The 13300-nt window shown below is 41.6% G+C and overlaps 1 protein-coding gene across 1 annotated transcript in view; it reads right to left on the bottom strand.

Annotated features, from left to right (window-relative positions):
* The window catches only part of Usp32 (Ubiquitin specific protease 32), a 187024-nt gene that overhangs the window by 67000 nt on the left and 106724 nt on the right, over positions 1-13300 (bottom strand). The window contains exon 21 of the mRNA XM_068230610.1: positions 12920-13095. Coding sequence (XP_068086711.1) covers positions 12920-13095 — 176 coding nt within the window. The remainder of the gene's footprint in view (positions 1-12919; positions 13096-13300) is intronic.

The raw sequence follows: 13300 nt of genomic DNA, 5'->3' as shown, positions 1-13300 counted from the left end.
ACCGATCTCTGCACATGGTTATGAGGGTGTTTAGGGGTTGTAGTAAGGATGTAAAGGAGAGTGCATATAAGTCTCTGGTAAGACCCCAACTAGAGTATGGTTCCAGTGTATGGGACCCTCACCAGGATTACCTGATTCAAGAACTGGAAAAAATCCAAAGAAAAGCAGCTCGATTTGTTCTGGGTGATTTCCGACAAAAGAGTAGCATTACAAAAATGTTGCAATGTTTGGGTTGGGAAGAATTGAGAGAAAGAAGAAGAGCTGCTCGACTAAGTGGTATGTTCCGAGCTGTCAGCGGAGAGATGGTGTGGAATGACATTAGTAGACGAATAGGTTTGAATGGCGTCTATAAAAGTAGGAAAGATCACAATATGAAGATAAAGTTGGAATTCAAGAGGACAAACTGGGGCAAATATTCATTTATAGGAAGGGGAGTTAGGGATTGGAATAACTTACCAAGGGAGATGTTCAATAAATTTCCAATTTCTTTGAAATCATTTCGGAAAAGGCTAGGAAAGCAACAGATAGGGAATCTGCCACCTGGGCGACTGCCCTAAATGCAGATCAGTATTGATTGATTGATTATTCTCAATGATGCAACATATTCAAGATGTTAGAACCTAGTTCATTTTCAGATTTATTCATAATTCCATCCCAGTTTTTAATGTCACTTTGTATATATTTGTTTTCATTTGTTTTATGTCAATTGTGTGCATGTACATTTGTTTAGTTATTAGGTGTTTTACATTAAGGCTGAAGATGGCCAGCCCTGGCCAAAACTAGTCCCTAATTAATGTAATTTAGAATATTACATATTATAGTATTGAAAGGTGGACCATTACTACATTAATTTAATAATTACATTGTACTTGCAATTCAATACGGATCAGAACCATGAAGTTTATAACCTATGATCACATTCACCAACCATAACATTCATCGGATTACCAATTCCCTAAAAAAAAAAACAACACACAATCTGAAAATAGCATATACAACAAAAATAAAAAATTATAATTTATTTTTAAATCATAATCAAATTAACGCTACAGATAACCATTATTCTGGATCAGGTAAATACAGATTAAAATGCTTTACATGAAATTTTTCTTATGTTGGCCAAACTGGCTGCAGTTTTTCAACCAGATATGCTGAACATTACAATGCTCAGAAACACAATTTTCTGCAATGGCCAACCACATGAGGGATACAGGGAATAAATTTACTACCATGACAGAGTACGAAAACATACTCAGATTTCTTGACCACCAGTTCAACAAAGATAGGAACTTAAATGATGACATTGATAAAAAGAAGTCCTTTGTAAGAACAGATCACAATACTTTTACAAAAATCAATTCCCCTCACAAGTAAATTTTTCAAAATTTTCAACCTTAAATCAGTAAGCACTCCCACCATTCCTATACATAATACAATCTCCTCTTCCCCCCCCCCCGGCTAGCAGCTCCCCTTCAAGCACAACAAGCAGGCCCATAGCCACGCCTTCGCAACTCCCTCCCAGGGGATCCCACCGCTATAACACGCGCAGTAAGAACTCGACAGTTGCCAGCAGCCCTTAGATCATAACACAACAAGTTACTCTCGCTGAAATCCAAGAGGTAAGTTTGTACATTCTCCATGTAATTTTCACAGTGAGCCTTTTTTCCAACATTAAAACCACATTTCTGGTTTTCAATTACAGACTTCACCTTAGAATCAACAATCAACATGTTAATCTACACACAACGTTAGTATCGCCCCATTTTGACCAGCATGTCAACAATACCTGCAATTCGTAGTAATGCCAAAATATGGTCCAAAAGAGTCCATATCAATTTTAAATATCAACTACGAACTACCAGCTTTCACACCATCATTAAAGCGAAAATATTATACCATATGCTAATGACATTTAGCTTACGCATACAATTGAGTAATCATCAGTCATAAGACTACCATTCAATTACATTTTAAATTGTTATTGTTTATCATCACGTTTTAACAAGACGACATTAGATTTGATAATTCAGAATGTTTCTCCGTTATCAACCACTTGCTATTTAAATATTATTATGTATCAACTTGCTTAAATCACAAGTTCACAATCAACTGTTGCACTGTTCACTTACTCATAGTTACAAGCCTTGTAAAGCTATCAATTTAATAGTTTTTTACCACATGTTAATTTAGTCCTAGTTTAACATTAGTTCATAAGTCAATCAGATGCCTGATTTTATTTTAAGGTCAAATCATGGCTGATGATGCCTGCAAAATTATGGCAAAACATGTACCATATTTTAAATAACATGTCAACGAATAATTTAACAAGGACAAGATCCTAATTGTCTGTGTTTAATGTATTGATTAGGTGGATAAAATAAGAAAAAAAACCAACTTATTGTTATTATATAAACCTTGTATGTCAAAATAAGGCTAGAGCTGCTAGCAACTACTCGCCCAGCAGCCATCTATTACCATGGCATGTCATCAGAAGAGCATGAAACTTCCTCACAAGGACACAAATACACCACCAGAAGCAGGCTAGACAGTACAAAAAGGAAATCTGAGGTAGTTAATACAGATCATTGGGGAGAGAAGAATGAAAGTAGATGATCTACTAATATGGGGAAACAGTGGCAGTGAAGTGCAGGAACAGCTCAATGTATGGAATGAAGTTCTCAGCCCATAAAAGTGAAGTACTGGTAACGACATGAAACAAGAACCAAGTGTATAATGGCATGACATTAGGAGGGGAGCAGTTGAAAATACCTGGGAAGTGTTATTAAGAAAATGGAGGAAACAGGATGGAAATCAATGAAAGAGGAAGGTGTGTAAATGGATTCTTAAGTGTGTGGGAGGATTGATATGGAACAGGGATGTAGCACAGAGATGTAAAGGAATTATCTACAAGATATTTCGTGCCAATTTTGACGTATGGATCAGAAACGTGGGTGATGGAGAGGGAATACAAGCGGTGGAAATGAAGTTTCTGAGGTGTCGAGTAGGTTTAACAAGAATGGACAGAGTAAGAAATTAGAGAGTTTGGGAAATGGTAAATGAGCTATAGGAAAAGATAGAAAAATCAAGGCTGCAGTTAAGAGAATGGGAGAAGAGAGGATACCAAGAAAGATGTTAGAAATGGAGATGAAGAGAAGGAGACCTAGAGGAAGACCAAGGGACAGATGGTTGAAAGGTGTAAAGAAGAGCATCGAGGCAAGAGTGGGAAACAGACGACAGTGAGAGAAGAGAAGTGGTGAATGTAGAGGCAGACCCAGCCTGTGGTTGGAAACTGCTCCGGATGATGATGATGAATACAGAAAGAGGGGGGGGAGGGGCAGAAATGAAAAGAGCAGAGAAACCTCTGACCTTGTTAATCTGGCTCTACTCCGAGAGTGTCCGCTAACTTTGTTCAATCATGTTGAAGCACGGCTGACCTAGATTCATAAAATGTCTAACAGATTAGAAGAAAACAAGAATTGACTTAAATGAACACTGAAGATAACGTGAGCTGGGTTTCCTCACCAGGCCAGAAGCGAACTGAAATGCACACACCACGGTGTTACTAGTGCCGCTCATACCTCACTCAGCCTCGAGAGAGTGAGCACACAACAACCTGTGAACTACAAAATGTGGTAAGACTACTATGCAATACCAATCCTACACCATTCCACATGCTCTTCAACGGAACAAATGTCATGCATAAAAGGAAAAAAAAATACGGTACAAGTTTCCAATTAGGCCCGAAGTAACAGGTGCTCTCTTATTTAAAGGGAAACATGAATTAAGAGTGCAACTTCCTGCCCTAATCTTTATCTTGTCCCTCACTTCTCACATCAAGACAACCTCCTGATCAAGCTGGGAAGCAGAGGGGAGAGCACATCTCCTCTTCCCAGACTGATCTGTCTCTTGGGTGTTCCTATCTCTCTATACATGACCTGTTATCAGGTAATTTTGTCACACACACCGCCCCATTTCTAACAACACATCCATCAATTCGTTGTTACAGCAAACAGAAAGTTTATAATGTGAACCAAGTCCCCTGTTTGCTTTTATGATGAACCTTCAGTTAGACTGGACTCTACCGCAGCAGAGAGGTTGAAAAGCACCTGTTACTTTAGACAACCCAGCTTACTGAACCGTATGCAAAAGTAAAATAAATTACTATTGTGCTTTATTCAGTAATTCCAATGTTAGAAATAGATAAAGTTTGTTTCACCCACCACACTACTTCATTGACCACTGAAATGACTATTTCCCTCCTTTCAATGATGTATGGTATTTACATATGTACAGAATTCCATATAAAGCTCATATGTACAGCAAGAGAAACTAAATATTTTGTTTTAAAAAATCTGTAAATACTATTTACAAGTAGGAATATACAAACCTCCAGTGACATGGAATGAAAATGAACAAACATTCAGCCTTCTGGCCAGACACCCTTCCTGCCGCCAACTCTAGGCTGGAGTCTAGACATCCACAAGGGAAAAGTCTGTCCCCTCTTGCCCAGGATATGGATGAATAAGCACAAGATGGGGGAGAGTTGCACATTGCATCTTTGACCTGGATGACACAACATAAACTGGAAACATGGAAGGGACAGTATTGCATGTTAGTAAAGATAAGAGACTAGCTTAGTTTTCATAAGAATCAGGTAGGGCTGGTGCTGATGGGTACCTTCAAGCAATAAGGATGCATTGAAATCACACAGAATCAAATGCTGGATGAATGAACTCGAGAAAAAGTACTTAGTGACAGAAGGATAAGTGTGCAGGTCAGCCGAGAGACTTGCAATGCCATGTGGTGAAGAGGCACGAGAGACTCATCTCTTGAATACACTGCCGGCTATACCAAGCCAAATCAAACAGTAAATTACACTAGCTCGCCACGAGAGCACGCTGAGTGTCGTGACCGTGGCCCATGTGGAGTAAGCTGCTGACACGTCTGATAGGAACATTGGGGTAGTAACCCGTCGTGTTGTGTGTGCAGAGCGGGCAAGGCTCAATGCCACATCAACTGGATCATCATCATCATCATCATCATCATCATCATCATCATCATCATCATATCCCACGTCGTTCCATCTTAAGCAATGGGTCGGCAAAATGGATATTCCAAATTGGAGGTGCAATCTACGATCAGATTTCTATGTGCTAAACGGCTCAATTGCATGGACATACATTGTGAAATCACAGTTCTATGTGGTGACCGTGCAATTTCTCACTCAGGTATTGTAAAGAGGTGTAACCAATTTGACGCCGAATGCACAGATCTCACAGATGAATATCACAAATACGGGCCTGCTACGTCCAGTACAGTTGCAATGTCGACAGTGTTGATGGGATTATTAGAGAATCGGTGCATAACACTGCAGGAAATTGCCAGCATGCTGAACGTTTTTCATGGCAGTGCGTTCTCCACTGTTCACCAGAACGTTGGATTTTGTAAACTGTGTCAAACATGGGTCCCACATCCGCTCACCGATGTTCACAAAGGACAACGTTTCCAATCGACAATGGCATTTTTGCAACGGTATTCTGTGGAGGGCAACAAGTTTTTGTGGTGAATCTTCACTGGGGGCGTGGGTCCACCACTTAACCCCTGAAACAAAGAGAACATCAATGGAATAGGTGCACACGACACCACCACCACGAAAGAGGCCAAGGTCCAACCTTCATTAAGAAAGGTAATGGCAACAGTGGAAGGTGTGGTGCACGTGGAATTTATGCTGACAATCAACTCAGCTTTGTATTGTCAAACGTTGAACCGGTTGCGTAAGGCAATTAAAGAAAAGCGGTGGTGAAAATTGAGTGCCGGTGTGCAACATCTCACACAGCCCGCCAAACGTCCGAACTGTTGCAGCGATTCGAGTGGGAGGCATGGCAACATGACGACGATTCCCAAACGAAGAGGAGGTGAAAGCAGCTTTCTCCAGGTGATTCCTACGCACCCATTCCGAGAAATGTTTACAGTCTCTTGGGGGCTATGTGTAGGTGCTTTCATAAATGACCATAACTTGCAAGTGTAAATTACTTTTTGATTTGCCCTTGTACTTTTATAATATTTGAAAGTGGTGAAATTAATTTATAGTCCCCTTTTGGGAACTTATTTTTTAATAGAAAAACTTTACTATCTATCTTATAGTACTGTTCTGTTCTTACAAATAAGGCCAAGCTGCATCAAGGATCTGGTTAGCATGCTGGCCTTTACAGAATTTTAACCTTCACTAACTAGGCCGACGCGCATGTCACTCACCAGAGGCCATATGTCATCAATCTATAGTATAATAAAACTCCAAGTGATTTGTCTGCTGGTTTGGAAATGGCGAAGAAACTAGAGCAAGTCATCAAACAAACACTTGACCTTGATCCTTAAAAAGTTCTGGTATTTCCAAACAATTCAAACAGAGCAAACATGACAAGAAGCTGATTTTTCAGTTAGATCTATAAAAAAAATAACTGGAACCATTTGCCCATCTCAAACAGATAGTATTTTTACATGATTGAGAACTCGTGATGAAGCTAGGAAGCAGAATCGAGCTTAAAAGCTGAGAAGTGGAAATAGAAGATGACATGAGAGCACATGCCAACAAGATTCCACCATAGATGTTCCTTTCATCTTTGTAAATACGACTTTATTTATAACCTCTTTCTTTCTTGTCCATTACTTCCTTCAGATATAACTATGTTTGGCCATGTTTCATTCCATGAGCTCATGAGGTTTTGTATAGAAATTATGTACACAAATTATCTACTGAATACATGCTTCAATGTAAATATTCTTGCCTGTCTGCAGTCTCAACAAGTTGTGCCATTCAGAAATGTTTAGACTACTTCAGAGATCCTCTTGTATGCTCTGCTGGTTACAGTAACATTAAGGGGAGCTTATCTCTGCAAGGATGTGAACAACATATCTTGCAGAGAAAGTACGGTAGGTGAGTTACTAACACGTGAGATTCACGGTGCAATATTTTGCGTGTCGAACTTCCGAGTGTCGTATCTTTAACTCTCTATGTCTTTGAGCAATGATTTAAAAATAAAGGGTATCTGCCATCTATTGGGTATGTTAATGAAGCTTGAATTTGTTTGTATACTCGATTTCTGTGTGTGAAATCTAGCATATTTGGGAATCAACTGTTAGCCAATGAACACAGCTGTGCTGAAGTAGTATATACTTACCAAGGGGCTGCTTCCAAAGCACAATCCTGAATCGATGATGCTTGTTGGTTAAAGGGGTACAAGATCTAGGTCAGCGGTCCCTCATAATGGTACTTATCACTAGGAAAGTAGAACCATGGTATTTCTCATGTAGCGGTACTAATCATGAGTAACGCAGACTGACTTTGTTCCACACATTGTGGTACTACTCAAATAGTGTACGTTGCACAGGTAACACCATGCAAACCCACGGTGTTCTCACATAGTGGTACTAATCATAGGTACTGTAAACCCACAGTGAACCGCTCTCTACTGTATACCTAACATAGTGGTACTACTTGCGAGTAAAGGCGACCCATGGTGTTCCCCGCATGATGGTACTAATCACAAGTAGTTTCATGGTTCTAATTCTATCATCCCTTGGTCACCCCTTTTAGTCGCCTCTTACGACAGACGGGGAATACTGTGGGCGTATTCTTCGTTGGTGTTCCCCACCCACAGGGGGTGTTTAAACAGTGAGAAATATTCGAAAATTTGATGAAGGATGCAAATGAGAGGTCTGATTTTGCCTGTAAGGATGAAGAAGACTTATTTCCTTCCTGAAAATATTGTAATCAAGTCTGAAGGAATAAGTGATAATGACAAAGAAGATTCGCAATCACAAGTTGCAAAGAGGCAAAAAACTTGTACTGCGCAGAGTTCATGGAAAATAATTATCCAGGAATTCCTCCCTGGGCCCGAGTACAAAAACGGACTGGTGTACCTGTGAAAGAAATGCTTTTATATTTAGAAAGTATTATAATAATGGGTTATATAAACAAGCTTATCCAAACTCCTACATTTTCTGTGTAATCAAGTTGTTTCATTTCATTAACAAGAGTTCCCAACCTTAAGATGACAAACTTAACAAAATCAGCCCAAAAAGAGAACCAGGAGGGCCAGTGCAGCGTAGTTTGAGGAATACCACAGAAAACACAACATTGTGCAAGTTTGTGATTGTTCACTTTTTCCATGCGTAAGGAGGCCATTTAAGAAATATAATGTGCCCATACAATGCGCCTTATTTATGAGTGCAAAAACCTAAATTGTGGGGTATGCGATTGCTTTGGGAACCTGACCTGAAAAGGGCTAACAAGGGGACTGTTCATGATGGACCAGACCAGTGATCTATTAACACACCATTTCATACCAGATAACATTTTGAGAGAGGGTTATCCTGGGCAATGTGTCTACAATATGACACTCTCACAGGTATTGGTGTATTTAAAGGAATAATTTTAAATACATACCACTTTACAGTGGATTTAGCTTTAAGTTCCAGTTGCTTTCCACCTGTATGCTGTTTCTTGATATTCACTGACTGAAGCTGCTGTTTGTAATAAGCAGTCGCATCCAGATCTCAGAAGGCACCTATGAACGAGATGTCACCAGTGACAGATTCGCACCAGCTGAATTTGCTTCTTAATCATCATTGTGAAGAACACGTTTAGCAGCCTCCTCCCGGATTAGAATTTGGTAGTCAAGTTCTTTAGTGTCATTCTCATTGCAGCCCTCTTCAGTTTCAAAACCTCTAAAATTGTACTATGGTTCATTTCTGTTCCACAATTTTGTAAATATTTTCAATATCCGTATTTCTTCTTCTTGTTGCTACAATTATTTCCTGCTACGATACAGGGTTGACTACATTGCACGCTATTCTCTGTTTGGTCCTGTTACGGTCAGACCTCGAGACCATGAAAGTGGGTTGGACTGGACTGGACATGTCCATGCCACCTGGGACAAGCTCTTTCCATCTTGTCCAAACCTGGTGCGATTTACATCCGCAGTCCAATGTAGCTTCTTGCGACAGAGAACTCTGTTGACCACATGGAGTTTACTTGTGCTCGAGCATCGAGAAGCGTCTCGTGTTTTAACAAGATCTATACCGTTAACCCTCATGGTGCCAGTCACATGCAAGTTAGTATTAAGCTGCAGACCATTTTCACCCAAGTGATTGTTCCTTTTAAGTTCTGACGAGATGTATGGGCAAGAAACACATCGACCGCACATAAGATCGTCCATGGATGAGGTGTTTTGATGTCTGACATTACTGTGTCCATGCACAGACACCAAATGATTCCTGCTTGACGTGCTCCGAGCGCTGTCCAAACAAGATCAAGTGGCACCACATCAGGTCCAGACGTAGACGTAGACGTCTGAGCTTGTTCCTACGCTGCATGGATTACAACTGTTCCGCTAAGTCCCAGAGATCTGGACTATACTACGTATTCAAACACTTATAACTCACTCACGTTACCCTTCCACATAGCGTTCGATAGCCAGAGTTTACGAAAGTATCCTTTGTCAACAACGCGACTAGAAAGGGCAACAAGGACTTCAGTTCTGATTTGGCCCAGTATTTTCCCTACTTGAGACAGTTCATTGTCTGATCCAGTTACTCCCAGGTTGCGATACTTCCATGTAAGAAAGGCCAAGCAACTGCAAGCAACAAGGTATCAGTTTCTGCGGAAAATTATATCCGTTAAATCCAAAGTTTGAGCATTTACTCTGTTCATATACAACGTATGTTAGAATGATAGGTTTCTAGAGTATGAAATTCTATCCGAGTGATCAAAATATCATTATACAAAGCCCTAAGATACATGTTCATCTGAGCTGCCCAGATATTTTTCAGCAATTAATTATATCACTATCATTGCTTTATCATCATTATTACATTTAGGATGTGTTACTTGATCATTGGAATCTGTCTGGTCGCACCCAAACAGTTCCCTTGCGAGTCGAACAAAGCAGTCTTAGTGCTTCCAGACAAAAACACACAAGTAGTGTACGGTACCAATAATAAACATAGTGGTTGTTGAGAAGCAGACCCAACAAGGCGGGAATGAGTGACAGAATTAGTAAAGGAAGAACAGAACAGATGTCTGAAAGAAGACTTTGGTGCAGTGGGGTCTCATAATATGTAGAGACTAAAACAAAACCTTGATCACAACAAGCGAAAAGGCACTGAAAGTTTTAGAGAGAGAAATAAGAGAACCCAACGGATGTGCTATACGACCCTCCCTCGGACAAGACCTCCAGGGAGGAGAGCAGAATACAGGCAGTGGAAATCAAGCTCCTCACAAGGAAGGTAAAAACAAGTACATCGGACAGTAGAAGGAAAACTAAGAGAGAAAGAAGGGAGACTGAAGGCAAAGAGGTCAACAGCAAGAGACCAAGGACAACTGCCCAATCTGGTGATGGCAGGAGAACAACAACTCCTCTTCGTATGCCTCGTCTTCAAGGACTTGTTCCACATCAGGAGCTCGACACACCAATAATCTCCAATCCTTTATTCACTCTACGTAGAGATATACGGCAGTACCACCACTTGTCTCTACGGTGACAGTAGAAAACACACAGCATCTAATTTCGAGGTGGAGATTTACACGTTTCTCAATTTTATGAATGCCTGCCTAACTTTCTTGATATAGGTCTTTATTTTGAAGCAGAACTCAGTTGGAACATTCTGAAGTACTGTCTGGTATTACTGATGAAGATTGTTTTAAGGGCCCTAACATCTAGGATATCAGTTGATTTTATTACTGGCATTGCTCTTCTCACACAACATGGCCCATTAATGGCACACGCCTTCCTCAGTATTTGGTAGTCATTTGCGTATCTGAGATTGTTAACAATATGGCCCTTAATAACAGCCACCTTCACCTCCTAAGGCCCATTTAAAAATAACTGCCAAATATAAGTAGAACAACAGTGGCAAAAGTACATACCCTTTTCTCAAAAACGTTCTCGAACTCTACAAAGCATGTCCCATATGTTGCATGCAGGGTAAAGCTTCCTTGAAGTCAAAACCTATTCTGAAACCAATATACCGTGATATAAAGTATTAAGAACAGCCAAGGAACTGAAGAACGGAAACATCAGTGGACACGCTCACCTCCGTAATTATATAAACTCACTGATCCAATCATATCCCACGAGGTTATGATTTACCACACAGGACTCTGACATGTGTGATAATACTGCATTATTGGGGCTTCCATAGTTCACCTACTTGTGACGGCAGAGTGACACATCAGATGATAGAGCATATCACATGTTCACACAGGAAGACTTAAGAGATGTTCCAATTAGCTTAATTCAATGACTTGCTCTTATGTCAAGCCGTGACTCTTATACGGTAACTTGCCGAGATCATCATCTTGTTCACAGCCCGACTCTCTAAAGGGTCGAGGAGCTTCTTTAGTTGGGTGCTGGTCCCGTTCTCTGGATTGAAACCTGGCAGTTAGGTATAAAATGTCTCTGGGTGTGGCAAGCCCAACGCAATAATAGCCTATATGAGGCGTTGAAGTGGATCAGAAGCGACACACCTCTCTCGTGTCTCCAGGGAGGTGCGGGAAGTGCATGGAGGTCAAAGACCAACGGTCTGACCCAGGAGCTCCCTCAATAAGTGTAAAGGAGAAAGAGGAATAAATATATGAGGATTGGGGGCAAAAGTCATTGCAACTATTGTTTTGTTTCTTTTCGAGATATGTGAGTGGATAACAAACTGCTATTTGTTGCGTGGAAGCTATGCAGGCATAGTGTGTATTCACAACAACAGGTGGCTCTGTAGCACAGAGAGCGCCGTGCGAGATGAAAGTAACCCGTGTTGAGCAGCGCGCGTACATCAAAATAGCCGTTCGGCACAAAATCGCATCGCACAGATGGAAGTTCAACGGTGGATATGACATGCAACATGCTCCGAACACCTAGCACGCTGACAACAGGATGGCGACAGCTTACTTCCAGCAGTTGCAGCTCTGTCCGCAATATCCTGTGGATGGTGCACTTGTCCATGTTACTTGCCCTCACTAACTCCAGTAGCATCCATTGTCTGTCTTGCTCCAGGAGCTGCCTAATGATGGCACACTGACATGTCATCCCGAGCGTTGCGGGTCACCAATTGCCACATGTTCCTGCTGAAACTTTCCTACCCACCATACAACTGTGAGGTATGGGACGGCATTATTCCGAAGGGCTTCCACCTATCCACTGTGACATTCTCTTGCATTTCTCCCCCGGCCTGCATAGCTTCCACGCAACAAAGAGCAGTTTGTGATCTGCTCACATTAAAAAATAAAAAAACCACCCATGGCACCACAGCCCTTGAAGGGCCTTGGCCTACCAAGCGACCGCTGCTCAGCCTGAAGGCCTGCAGATTACGAGGTGTCGTGTGGTCAGCACGACGAATCCTCTCGGCCGTTATTCTTGGCTTTCTAGACCGGGGCCGCTATCTCACCGACAGATAGCTCCTCAATTCTAATCACGTAGGCTGAGTGGACCTCGAACCAGCCCTCAGGTCCAGGTAAAAATCCCTGACCAGGCGGGGAATCGAACCCAGGACCTCCGGATAAGAGGCAGGCACACTACCCCTACACCACGGGGCCGGCTGATCTGCTTACATATCCGCAAGAAAAATAAAGTTGCAATGACTTTTGCCCTAACCCTCGTATATTGGTATTTTCTAAATTTTCATTATCCACGAATTTGCTGTATGCTACCAAATAACTTTCTCCCACCATATCTTCATGAATGATGTCCAGGAACAGGAGGACAAGATAACAATGTCGTGGACAGACGAAGCCCAAGACGCAGATGGTGCAGAGAAGTGTGTAGATGTGAAACCTCTGACAGATTAGACGGGCCTTTAAACCTAACAACTTGGCGTAAGCAGAGCATACCCGAGGAGTTAGAGAAAGGAAGATATTTTAGGGCCATACCTTGAAGCACAAGAACGCTGCAGGCATGCACAGGCTGGAGTGCCACCTTACCTCCGAAGGGTTGGCGATTGTGGTGGTGGTGGTGGTGGTCGTCAGCTCGTCCAGCAACCTCCCGGGGGCGTCCGCCTCCCCGCTCCCACCACAAGGCCTCAAGCTGCCACTACCTGCCGTGCAAGCTGGAATTAGAAATGAAACACACAAGGGTATCAGTACAAGTACTGTACATCTGTCCCCATTTACATTAGCTTTTCGTCACGTGGCTTATAACACCGATTCATGTGCAATATGAACTTCCCTTGGATCCCTCCTATATCTGCCAAGTGAAATGTGCATCTATTTCCTTGCTACATTCATACTATGTGCATTAGCGAGGAGGACCCA

The sequence above is a fragment of the Anabrus simplex genome, chromosome X (genome assembly GCF_040414725.1).
Source record: "Anabrus simplex isolate iqAnaSimp1 chromosome X, ASM4041472v1, whole genome shotgun sequence".
Classification (NCBI taxonomy): Eukaryota; Metazoa; Arthropoda; class Insecta; order Orthoptera; family Tettigoniidae; genus Anabrus; species Anabrus simplex.
This window is presented reverse-complemented; position numbering and strand designations above follow the sequence as displayed.